This window comes from Doryrhamphus excisus, chromosome 3 (assembly GCF_030265055.1).
Source record: "Doryrhamphus excisus isolate RoL2022-K1 chromosome 3, RoL_Dexc_1.0, whole genome shotgun sequence".
Lineage (NCBI taxonomy): Eukaryota > Metazoa > Chordata > Actinopteri > Syngnathiformes > Syngnathidae > Doryrhamphus > Doryrhamphus excisus.
Window position 1 is genome coordinate 6,205,636 of NC_080468.1, and position 13,852 is coordinate 6,219,487.

General features: G+C 40.7%; 1 protein-coding gene across 8 annotated transcripts in view; it reads right to left on the bottom strand.

The window, feature by feature from the left end:
- Positions 1–13,852, bottom strand: part of LOC131126386 (zinc finger protein 521) — a 120,093-nt gene that overhangs the window by 102,951 nt on the left and 3,290 nt on the right. For 5 of the 8 annotated variants that reach the window (XM_058068852.1, XM_058068850.1, XM_058068848.1 and 2 more), the window contains exon 2: positions 6,557–6,619. Coding sequence is in view for 5 of the 8 variants with exons in the window: in XM_058068850.1 (XP_057924833.1) it covers positions 6,557–6,619 (63 nt within the window). In the remaining 3 variants the exon portion in view is untranslated. Of the gene's footprint in view, positions 1–6,556; positions 6,620–7,227; positions 7,244–13,852 lie in introns of those variants that run through there. The other 3 variants (XM_058068853.1, XM_058068847.1, XM_058068854.1) reach the window with 2 other exon arrangements.

The following is a 13,852-nucleotide window of genomic DNA, read 5'->3' on the forward strand; positions in this document are numbered from 1 at the left end:
TAAACTCTCATAAACATGCCCTAGTCTTGTGCCTATCCATCATAGAGACACCGTTGGCATCTGGTGACATTTATCACGCCACAACTTTCCTCTTGCTGCTCTGCTGATGACTCCCCTGGACTCCCCCCCCCTCCCACCTCATATTATTGAATATTTCAGCTCTTAAATATTTATAAGCCTTTAACTGATATTCTCCTCTGCGCTCCATTAGCTCCACAAGGGACCTGTGGTCCCTAGCAGGGGAGCGCCCACACAGCCAACCCCCCTCCCCTCCCCCCAAGCTCCTGCCACCCACAGTGGCTGGCCCACACTGAGACAGGTGGTGAAAAAGGAGGGAGCATGTGAGAATAATAAGAAAATCCTAACAGTAGTGATGAAAAAAAATAATATTTTTTATAATATAATTTCTGCGCATTGTTGATGACCTGTGTACAAACAGGTGTACAAATCACTGTCGATTCAGTCATCCAGTTGAGCTACCTGCATTATTCTGCTCTGTTAGCAAGACACAACTATTCACAGCATTCAGTGAGAAAGCAATAATAATATTTTTTAATGTATTGCTATTTGTTCACATGGTCGATCAAGTGAAAACAGACAAATGACAGTTGATAGTAACTAATGGCTAACTCGCTAACAGATACGACAACATGTCTTGTCTCATTCAAATGATGCCCCAAAACACAACATGAATCAGTTCACCGAGGTCTCCACAAAGCAAAGCTCCATAAGGTCTTTCAAGCCTTTGTGCACACGTTGGAAAACATAATTACCCGCTCAAGCGCCTCCTTATTTCCCCATCACTTCCCAGAGATCATGATCCTATGATGCCACCACCCCCTTGACGCCCCCCCACCCCAAGTTCAAATTAAGAATTTATTTTAACCAGCGAGCAGCTTCTGTCGACACATGTCGGCGGGCCTGATCAAAGGTGAATGCGCTCCTTTATCAGAGTGTGGGGGGGGGGGGGGGGCTGTCAGAAATAGGAAGACATTAAGATTGAATAACCTTCACACGCTTGCCTGAACCTCATTATTTAAATATCGAAAACTTGGGTAAAGCAGCTCTCGTACATACAGTATGTATGCATATATACTGTAAGTCATGCTTTCAAATACCTTATGTATCTTCCTCTGTGTTGATCAAATCCTGCCTTATTTTGGAGGAGGTATTCAATTCACAATATGTTGTAGTACGTGGTTGTAGTTTGCAGTGGTGTACAAACAAATTACATCATACTGTACTGTTTCTAATATTTTGACTTACATGTCGCTACATGAGAAAAACAAAATGTTAGAAACACAGCGTATCAAGTGTGAGACACAGTACTAAATCAGAAATATTCCACAATGAATGAGGTAGAAATATGTGGAAAATGCTCACAATTGTGTCCAAAGTGAGGCCTGGGGGGTCATTTGCGGCCTGCGTCTTCTTTTCCTTGCACATTGCATAAATTCAAGAATTTTATGTTTGTTTTAAAGCAGGAACAATGAAAAAATAGCAAAAAGGTGTCATGGAAGGCGTAAAAGATTGCTGACACTAATAATTAATAATACACTTTGTCACCTATAACATATATTTATATATATATATATATATACATATTAACATATATTTTCTAATAGCCAAAATGGAAAAAAAAAAAACATCAAAATGGCCAACCGATATGTTCACTTTTCCATATGCGGCCCTCGCTGGAAAAGGTTCAAACCTATCTATGGGTATAAAAGTTAAATACAGGCATCCTTGTTAAAAAAAAAAAACCTCAAAAACAGGAGTACTTGATCACATCCACAGATAATTTACTGCACGTTTACTATAGTCCCCAATGTTTTGTCAACTTAAAGAACTGATCAATAAAAGAAACGTCATTTAAAACGTGAAAACTGTCCAAGCATGGAAACCATGGAAAGTTTCTGGAATATTTTTCCACATTGACCCTACCTTTTCCCAGTAAAATGAAATGGGAAACAATATAGATATATGAAGATATATGCACTTTTTAAAAAGAAATAACAGGACATTTGTTTAGTCGCAGATTAGCCTATGACAAGGAAATTAAATAAAGCTAAAAATAAATAATTTTGCTATGATACTGATCAAATCAAAAAAGGTAAAAGGACTCCATAATTCTTAACTTGATAATTCTCCTATTCAAGCTTAAAATGTGGTGTATGTTTGAAAATGCAACAATGACAAGCAGGATGAAGAGAGGAAACGTAAGCGTGAGAATAGTATAGGAACATCAGAGGAGTAGGGGCATTGTCTACTACTTGCAACAAAAAATGTGCAGCAAAGGAAGAGCGGAAGAAGCGGAAATCAAAGCAGTTGAATGAGAAACAACATTTGAACGCTGCCTTTCGTTCTCTCTCTCTCAGCCTGTCTGGCTGGCTCGTACAGGGAGCGCCTTGCCACGCCATTAGTGCAGTACAACATCAAACAGGAAATGAATAATAGAGACTATGAGTTTCAGAAGTGGAGGAGACTAGCGAGAGAGAGTCTGCTGTACATTGATCCGAGGGCAACCACCACCTCCAAAAAAGGCATCTTTTCCCGCCACAAACCTCGCCGCTAGGATGTCAAGCCACTTTAGAAATAAAAAAAATGTGACTTAGCCAGAATGAGCAGCTACAAATAAAAGGGATGTGTGCTTAAGAGGGAAGAAAAAGTGGCAAGCATGTGGTTCTAATTACACACAAGCAGCGGCGTGCTAAAGCCAAGTTGCACATCTTAAGCCTTGCACGCCACACTTGGGGTAACGAAAAGCACGCTGCCTCATTAAATCTCACATATCTCACTGTTCTCTCTCTCTTTCTCTCTCTCGCTCCAACATACATATAATACTGTCTGACTGAGAGAGGGCCTCTTTTGTTAGCATTTGCCTCAGCTTCCTATCAAACATGAATGAGACACAGGAAGCTTGGGCCGGGAGACCACATGGCGGGAGCACTCACACTGGGCCATTTCAAGCGTCTCCGACTTGGTCTTTCTTTGCTTTCTAACATGCAAGGTGTCATTAATAACTGGTGAGAGGTGCAATCGCATTATAGGAGATTGTATATAGTGCATGTACAGTGGATTTTGAGTGTGAATTTTGTTTAGCTAGCAATTATCAATAACTGGTGGGAGGAAGTGTTATGTTATACACTGCTTATGCACATGAGCAAGATTTGGTAATTCGGTCTAAGAGCTTTGACTGCATCGCTCCCATAGAAATACATGCTCTGCAGCAAGCAGGGAGTGAAAAGGCATCTCGTCATGTACAGTAGGTTATGCATTGAAGGGAAATGTTAACGCGTTAACGCGTGCAAACGTGGGCAAACGCGTGCACGTGCGCACAAACACAGTTCAGTTGCAATGGTGAAAATTGTAAATAGTTCATGGTGTCATATTAGTAAAAAAATATATATATTCATGTAAAAAATAACTTTTTGTGTTCTTTATGTTGCAGCATCGTTGTTTAGACATTGTGACGAAACATATATATAAAGATTTGTGTCAAAGTGAGTTATGCTTGAACGGTATCTTTTCACAAAAAGCCTTTTTTTGTTGGGAACTGATATTTTGCTGAAACTTACCTATTTTGTACTGCTGATTACTAAACAACAAAAAAAGGTAGAAACAACCTTTTTTCCTGATTAAATCTATGGTAATGGTAATGGTAATGGTTTTATTTCATTTGAACATGCATCAGATTCCAATTGATTGCATCCCATAATCAGTTCACAGTTCCACGTGTCCAAAAGGAGTAGGAAGAAGCAAAGCTTATAAAATCCTACCCCTCCATCTGGCACTTTTACAATCAGTAACTGTTACATTTGTTCACTTCCTGCTTTCTTAATATTACAAATTTTTATTATTTTAATTTTGTAATTTATTTTTTAATTCATTTATATATTTTTTGTCACGTGCCAAAGTACGAGGTGATATGACCATACAATGACATAATGGGTACCATAGTAACTGTCAATATAGTGATTTATATAGCACATCATGACTGGTTCAACTGGTTCTCGTCTTGAACTGTAGTCTCTAGTCTCTAGTACACAATATTCTGTGTACCATGGAAAATCCGTCAAAATCATCAAAAATGGCTGGGATTGAATGAGTTTCAGATAATGAGATTTGTGCATTTAGAAGTGAGCCCAGAAAGAATCTTTTGTGATGTCACAGAGGGCTTCCTTATGGGCGTGGCTTTCGAGCAGATACGCTCTTTGCCCTCCCCCAAGCTCTGCTGCTCTGTTTACAAGGGAAGACGTTATTGAAGTTGGCGGGACTGTTTTTGTGAACATGAATGTGAACTATCCGCCAAACTGTTGCTGAAGCCAGAAGCAGCACGCTTTCACTGGGAGAGGTGCATTAATGTCGGACATGACGGTCCATGATGGTGGAGAGAACCACACTGCTCATCGATGTCTGGTTGTCCCACTAAAAAACGATGATCACATTTCCACTTCTGGTGTTGTGCGAAGATTGTCTGCAGTTAGTAAACACAGCGCCCTCACTTCCCGCTTCTGAGCTCCATGGCACAAATGTTGCCTCTTAAAAAGTGAGTAGACAGGAAGTAATTTGTGCATGAAACCAATCACAGTGGAGTGGGCGTGCCCGGAGGCGGGCAGTGGGTGGAATAAAGGCTGAAGATTCTGGAAGATCTGGAATGTTTTTTGTGCGGGTTAATGTGTGTAGCTGCTCTATAGAAGTCCACAACTCGAGGGTAAAAAAATTAGCATAATAGTCTTTCTTTTCATCGAATTATGCCGGTGGCGTTTTCCATTAATAACTGGCAGTAGCAACAATCCTTTAGAAGCTAGGTACTACATCCAAGTCTTTTTAAAGGGGACCTATTGTGCTCATTTTTTGGCCCTTTGTATTGAGATGTGAGCATCTACACACCAAAACCCGCAAAGAAAGCTTTCTCGATCTTCCAGAATCTGCACCCATTTCCTCAGCTTTCCCAAACTGTCTGGTTTAATGTATTCCAGCCACGGGCCGCCTCCGGACGCCCCCACTCTGTGATTGGTCCCACTCAGCTTGTACAGCGAACAGCGTGTACAGCTTGTACCCCGGCATGCCCTCTGAAACCGAGCGTTCAGAGCCATCCCAAACTTCTTTCAGCGCTCACTTGTAAATGCACAAACCTCATTATTTGAAACTTGGGCATCTTTTAAGAAGATAATACAACATTGTAACTACATTTATAGGTCAGAAAAGTAGAAAAAGCATAATAGGTTCCCTTTAGGCCTTAAGCTTAGTAGGCGTTTGAACAGATATTGTGGTCATGAAGAGATACAACTATAAAGAGTATTTGTACAACAGTTGCTAGGATTACATTAGCGACAAACAAGCGCTCTTTGCATTGACCGTCGGTCAAGCTGCACCGCAAGAGAAAGAGAGAGAGAGAGAGAGAGAGCGGGGGGGGGGGGGGGGGGGGGGGTAGAGAGAAACAAATCAAAAGTCAAATGAGGAAAGTGAGAAATTAATTTGTGCGCCCTCCTGATTTCTCTGCAGGCAGACATCGATCATGCGGTGGCCTGTCTCCTTCTCTCTCGCTTTGGAGGTAGCAGCGTTAGTGGTTGGAGGATAGGGGGGGTCCTTGTAATCAGGCACAGGAGGACAGCCAGCCTGCCTCCTTAGGCCCAGTTCTTGTTTCTCTTAAAGTGAACTACAATTATTATTTTTTTCTTTCCACATAGTTACCCTCTAATATATCTATACCAATTAGCACAGCGGGCAGACAAAATAGTTTTTCTTCGCCCCTTTATTACTGACATTATCTTGTCTGATAATGAAGAAAACAGCTCCAAGATGTCAAAGGTCATGTACAACCATCTATTTTGTAGTCGGGATGGTCAAAAATCAAAGTCAATCAATCTAAAATTCTGCTAGAAATTGGATGGAAGAACATCTTCATTTATTCATTCATTCATTTTCTACCGCAATTGACGCAAAATTGAGTGCAGTGCTTGGATGTGACCAGCAGAGGCACTGTTAATCCCAACAGGGTTTGTGGGAGAGTCATGTTGTCAAGTGTATTGACAAACAGTGCCATTTTACCACAGTAGAGGAAGTCTATTTTTTTCTTTACTTGCCTTAACCTTGCTTGAAATTTCAACCTTAAATGTTGAAGAAGTGAGAAAGCATCAACGTGTCGCACAGGAGCGCTAAAAAAAGGCCACTGGACCAAAGTGGCTAACTCGAAGGTCCAAACCATCCATATCAGGTTTAAAATAACCACACCTGAGACTTAACCTTTAGCACTGACAAATGAAATGAAAATATACAGTGTCGTGCATCAGGGTGCATACATAGCATTGGGGGGGAGGTGGGGGGCTTTGTGCTAGTATGACCTGAATTACCACTCTGTTCCTGGAGGAGCGCTATGCATTGAATATAGACGACCCAAAGTAACAAAAGACACCTGAATGCATGCGTACACACTCAAATTCTTCTCACGTTTACTCAATGAAACACATTATCCCTGTGAACCCAACACACACGTAGAGACACATGATCCCCTTTCCAGACGAAAATGATGAAATACGAAATGGAGCATTACCGCTCGGAATGGCAGTCTGCCCGGGACTGTGCTGCTGCTCCTCTGCTGTCACATTGTCTTCTACTGCCAGAAACAGAAAAAGAGAGAGAACGGGGGGGGGGGGAGGGAAAGATACAGTTAATAGTGGAAAAACAAGTTCAACACATTGAGATTTCCCTTTTTGGGATAATAAAAATGAAAAAAGGAGGCTTCAGCCGCTTTCAATCTAGGGTTTGGAAACCCACGCAAGCTTTTCATATGTTTTTTGCAACGAGGCAAACATCCATCTACGTTAATAACATATTAGAGGCCTGATGAATTATGGACATGTCCAAAAAAAGTCCAAAAAAACACCTTAATGACTCCTTTTGTTGGATCAGACGGCGAGCAAAAAGATGAACGAAACGCAGACCTTAAATGCCACCTTGTAGTGAAGCGGTTCTCTCTTTAGGCCTGAGCCTGACAAAATTGTGACAGCTTGATCAGCCCTTTATTAGACGCATAGCAAGTCCACCACTTAAGATTTTTTGACAACATTAGCCTCGAGAAGACACGACTTGTGTTTAGTACAACGGTAGGAAACCTTTCACGTTGGAGCCTTTATGAAGCAGGAGAGGGGTTCCAAGCGGCGTGTCAAGTACAAGAAATGAAATGGATTTTAACAGCGGGAAGAGAACAAAAGAGTCTCCCACCTGTTCCATGTAAAATGAGGGTCTCGCTGAGGGCTTCTTACGCCTCTGCGTTCCACCCATGAAGTCGAATTGCATTCTCCATTATGTATTTCCGAGCCTTTCATTTTCCTGGACATGGAAGAAGGGGGGAGTGTGACAGGACCTCCCACTAGGGGAGTGCAGCATTGACTGCCGACGCAGGAACCGACGCACTTTTCAAACTGCACAAAATTTCCTGTACTTTGCATAATTAAGGCAGGATCCTATGGTGGCTAAAGCCTTTCCCTCATGGGGGGAGGGGGGGGGGGGGTAGAAGTAGAAGTCAGAGGCAAGTAGGGAGTCAAACCTTTGTGAAAAATGAAGTAAAAAGTGTTGAGCTGTTTATTTTAGTTTTTTTTTCTGACTGTCAGGCCACATACTAGGACAGACCATTAGGGCCATAATAAAAGAAGAAAAAAGACATACACTACGACAAGAAAATAATTGTACAGTGGTACCTCTACTTATGAAATTATCTGGTTCCGGAGGTAGTTTAGTAACCTGAAAATTCCGTAAGTAGAGACGCATTTTCCATGTAAATGCCCTATTCCGTTTTAAGCCCCACAAAATTCCTTTTTTTTAATTCATTTTTTAAAAATGCATCAAAACATATAACAAATTCATGTTACAATTAGATGACTGCACAATAAACATAATAATATTCATTCATTCATTCATTCATTTTCTACCGCTTGTCCTCACAAGGGTCACGGGGGTGCTGGAGCCTATCCCAGCTGTCTCCAGGCGAGAGGTGGGGTACACCCTGGACTGGTGGCCAGCCAATCACAGGGCACATATAGACAAACAACCATTCACACTCACATTCATACCTATGGACAATTTGGAGTCGCCAATTAACCTAGCATGTTTTTGGAATGTGGGAGGAAACCGGAGTACCCGGAGAAAACCCACGCATGCACGGGGAGAACAAACTCCACACAGAGATGGCCGAGGGTGGAATTGAGCCCTGGTCTCCTAGCTGTGAGGTCTGCGCGCTAACCACCCAACCACCGTGCACCCCCAACATAATAATAAAGAATAGAAATTATGCTCATTTACCTTTTAACTGCTATTGTCGACCCATTTTGCCTTCTTTGTTTCGTATTCTCGCTCAGCAGTGATTTGCCTGACGTTTTGTAAACCGATCCAAGGACGTGTGCTTTTGTCGGCTTTTAGCAATCCTTCGAAAATGTGCAAGGCAAACATCATCCTAGTGAGCGATATTACTATTACATAATATTATATTACTACAATGCATGTCTATAATAATAATGTGTTTGCCAGACATAACTTATTAGTCATTGCTTGTCTATATGCACCCTGCGACTGGCCAACGACCAGTCCAGGGTGTACCCCGCCTCTCGCCCCAAAGTCTGCTGGGATAGGCTCCAGCATACTAGGATAAGCGGCATAGAAAAAGAATGGATGGATAGTTAAAATCTGACTTCACTCATTCAAATTTTTGTTGTACATTTATGACTTTTTTCTCCAGAAAAATAAAGCCTTTCCTTTAATTACAACTTTTCATCCAAAAACAATATCGCTTCTTTTATGCACTATTATTATTATATATTCACAAAACATTAGTACTCTTTCCCTAATATAACAGTTTCTCATAACATTATGTCTATTGTAATATTCCGAGAATTTGTCTCAACATTGAAACTTTTCTTCTCGCAACCATGACATATTATTGTGACTTTTCCCTCATAATAAAACTTTTCTTGTATTATTACAAATTTAAAGCATAAATATTTCAACTATTACAACTTATTTTCCCGTTATGTTGTTACAATTTATTACTTTTTTATTGTGATATAGCACGTTTTTACTTTTCTCTCCATTTTTAGGAAATTAATTACAGATGCTCCAATTGATTGGCCACCAATCCGTATTGGCCAAGTTCCATGAAAGAGCATATGATCTGCATATATCGATAAATACCTTTGAAACCCAAGCACAAAAAACAATCACCTGTGAGTCGTACTATTACAACCTGCAGCAGTCCAGTGTATTGCAGTATTGCCTTGGGTGGCGTCCCCTCCCCCTATCATTCACACTGCACAGGCTTGAGGCTCCAAAAAAACATGTCTGCAGTGTGGAACTTACATGCCGTTTTTGCATGTGATGTTAAGTTTGCACCCTGCAGCACCTGTCACACAAAATATCTCACGGGGGTAGAACATTAAAAAGCTTTTATTTCATACCGCATTTGAAGAACAAACACTTGACGGAGAATGGTGAGTTTTCCAGACTCACAGTGCAGCAAAAGTCTGTCAAAAAGGCAGCGAACAGTCAACTCGACCATATCAGCGTGCCAGCCAGAAGGCTCATCAAAAACAACCCTTCAAAATAATTTGTCGGAGGAGATGACCGGCCTTTCTCAGAGCATAAAGCCAGGAATTCTGGGCCCCATGGGAAAAAAAATTACATTGTCATCCTATTTTATTTATTTCAATCATCCATTTGATTGGTATTTGCATCGGTGTCGGTATCGGATCATTTCACTCGAATTGGTAGCAGAAAGTCCCGATCGGAGTGTCCCTTAAATTAATAACAGTTATATTCTAACTTTTTGTCATCATACTATAGAAGTGTTCCTATTGTCCAGTCAGAACTGACACAAGTTTACACGAAAATCCAATAATGTGTCATATTGTTGGAAATATTTGGGATGACATGAGCGCCGCATATGCCAAACAAATCAGGGGTCTGGCAATTAATTAGCGACATCATTTAATGGAAGGAGACGGAGTTGGACACCGTGGAGGGACATCCCTCAGAGACACTGCAGAAGACTGAATCAGCTATGGAGGTCCTGCTGGAGCGGGCCTCGGTGACTGACGCCCTGAGAGTTTAATGAGTTTCTCCAGCACCGTTGAGCGCCTTGGCGTCTGACATCATTTAAATGGGCCAGGGATGGGGCGTGCTAATAAATCCCCTGCGGTTCTATCAGAGATCGGTGGCAAGGTTTTTGCTTTTTCTCTTCTTTTGTTTTGATTGCCATCCGTGTTGGTGAGATGTGGGAGTTCAGGCAGAAAATGCTCTCTCATGAAGAAGTTAAGATTCGGGGGTGATTTGTCGCCCGCTGTAAAAATGAAAAGTTTTATTTACCATTACGACAAAAAAACTGAAATAACGTTCACTTCATCATGGCGCAGTCTGAAACTGTAAATCTGGCTTGTGTTTCCACTGAGAGGCAAAGTCAGCTGGGATAGGCTCCAGCATACTAGGATAAGCGGCATAGAAAAAGAATGGATGGATAATTAAAATCTGACTTCACTCCACATTTTTGTTGTAGTTTTACAACTTTTTTTCTCCAAAAAAGCCTTTCCTTTAATTACAACTTTTCATCCAAAAACAATATCGCTTATTTCATGCACTATTATTATTATATATTCGCAAAACATTAGTACTCTTTCCCTAATATAACAGTTTCTCATAACATTATTTCTCTTGTAATATTCAGACAATTTGTCTCAACATTGAAATTTTTCTTCTCGCAACCGTGACATATTATTGTGACTTTTTCCTCATAATAAAACTGACCCACATCACCCTCCAATGGAGTCAACAAAGACGCCAGTTGAAACAACAACATAAGACTTCCCCCTGCCCTACAGCAATCAGGCTTCAAGCACGAATGTCATCACTTCATTATACAACGCTATATTACTGCAAATTTCCCAACTTTGTGGATTATTTTTAGTCATTTTCTGTATTTCTTTTGTGCATGGTGGCTGTTATTAAGGATGTACAGTATATGAAGCACTGATTGACGAGTGTGAGTGTGCCCTTAATAGTAAATAAAGACCTAGTAAGACTTAAGTTGAGTTTCCATTCTATTCCCACTGGCAGAAAAAGACAATGATCGGTCAACCAACCTGTCGATCTCCAACCTGAAAGGTTGGACCATACCACTACAGTTGCTACACCAAAAAGTAGTCACCAACATTTACAGTGCCTGTCACAAATTGTTGATAATTATTGGAAACCTCTACTCCTCTAAAGTTCGGGGTTTGGATTTTTTGCTGCATAAAAAATGCGGACGACTGCAGGACGGCCAGGCCACACAGCTAGGAGTTCGATTCTGCCGTCTGCATCTATGTGTGGAGTTTACATGTTCTCCCCGTGCATGCGTGGGTTTCCTCCCACATTCCAAAAACATGCTAGGTTAATTGGCGACTCCAAATTGTCCATAGGTATGAATGTGAGTGTGAATGGTTGTTTGTCTATATGTGCCCTGTGATTGGCTCGCGACCAGTCCAAGGTGTATCCCACCTCTCGCCCAAAGACAGCTGGGATAGGCTCCAGCACCCACCGCGACCCTTTTGAGGATAAGCGGTAGAAAATGAATGAATGAATAAAAAAATGTGGACTCACATTTAAAAACAAAGAGGCTCATACAAACAGTATGCATCCTTACTTGTTATCAATAAATGTTTTTTTTTTACATTTTACAGAGGTTAAATGCATTTTACACTAGTCTGACAGTTACTTAAGCAATCTGCATCACAAACCTGTTGTTCCGAACCAATATCATTGACAACAGTGAACTAATTTTTACCCTTGTACAATATTTTGATATTAGGATGGAGGTCAACCAGCATCTTTTGGATTGTGCTCTACCTTAGAGGTACAATCCTTGATGTGAAACGCAAGTATCGTGTGTGCTGTAAGCACACCCGAACACCTAACACAAATACAACTGGGCAGTTTTAATTAACATGTTCCAAAGCTTATCTCATAATGACTTGAAGCGGCAAACACGTCATCCCACGGTGCGGCTACAGCATCACTACTATCAGTTAATTAATGTTTGACGAGGTACAGTGTATCACTCAGCTGACTACAAACTGTAGAGGAAAAAAAAAACGTTGCGGCTACCTTTTGTTGATACAATACCAAACACACGCGGGACCGCTTCGTTGCTGCTCCTTTGATTTTGAAAGCTCAAAAAAAAAAAAAAAAAACATAATCCCACAACAAGTGTTGCAGCATTAAAGGCCACTAATTAACACAGCGGCCACACGCAGGAATGAATGTAGAGTAACTGTCATTATACTGTGAGTGACAATCCCCCAGACGGGATGGTTCATTTTTAAGGATGAATTAATTGTCGCACACAAGACAAGACGCAACTTGACAAATGCGCACAAAGCGGATTGATCAGCTCGTCTTGTGAAACAAATGACATGACGAGCTTTTTCCAGCATAACACATAACACACTTTTTGGTGTGTGTCGCCCCGAGTGTGTGTGTTCCTGGATATGCGTGACTCATCCGCTTGGTTACAAGCAGCATGGACGATACGGTGGCGAGCACAATGCTTGTGTAATCCGCCCCTGACTGACCGCGAAGGAGACGCTCGCCGCAGGGACTACAACTCAATTTAGCTAGGGGTCAAGAGGTCAACCCTCTTCAATTAGGCCCGGGAGGAGGCAGGGAGGAAGGGAGTGGGGAGGACACACACATGACTAACTTTCTTAATGAGCATTATTTGAACTGATGATTAGTGTCATAAATAATTTGCAATAGAGCAGCATGTTAATCACCTTGTGTAATGTTTGTAATCATTCATTTGATACGCAGGTGAGAATAAAAAAAAGACGCGCTTAGTCAAGACAGATCCAAACAAGCCTGGCAACATTCCATTTTGTGGGGATCAATCACTGTCTCCCTATCAGACAATCCATGACAACAAGACAGACATGCGCCATGAAAAAAAGAGGCGATATCGGCCAGCTCCCGCGACACCCTCGGTCCAGCACCACCGAGCACCCCCCCCACCCGTGTCAAGCGTACTGACAGCTGTGCTAATGGGTTTTTTTTTCCTCATCTGAAGCTCCATCATCATTTCCTTAATGATAATACTAACCATATTTTTGTGTCACATTAGAAAAGTGTTAATGGGTGTTATGCCACGGACCATTAATGGCAAACGGCCGAGAAGACGGAGAAGCTATTTGATGTAACATTGGGTAAAAAAAAAAAGTAGATTGGAGAGAGGCTACAATGTTTCATGAAGCAACAGATATGATATATGTTATGAAGCAGTGAAAGGGGGAGTGGTCATGCATATACTGTATAGGAAACTTTGTATGACTGGATTATTATTGTATATAACTAAATATTATTTTATTTAGTTGGATAACTAAACAATGCAGGGATGCTAAGATTGTAAAAACAATTATGGCGTACATTTTTTTCAATAAAAATGGTCATTAAAAAAACATGTATCTACTACTGTTTTTATTTAAAAGAATCTGACTCTTGAAGAAACATGTTTTTTTTTTCCAACAATATGAAGCTTATCTGCAGTATATTTTTTATATATTACCGCTCATTTGAATGTATATATCAACTTTGATTGTACTTCATGCAGATACTTGGTATCTTAGTCTACACCAAGTATGGGGAAATGTATCTGCAACTAAGTGATGCATGGACGGAACTGAAATGCAAAAATTTAAGTTAAATTATACTGTAAATGTTGATTTTTTTCAAAAATATTTACATACAAATTACAAATTTATACAACTTAGCCCTTTGAAAAAAATATTTAGCTAATTTAGCTAATTTAAAAAACTTTATTTTCACTTGAAAC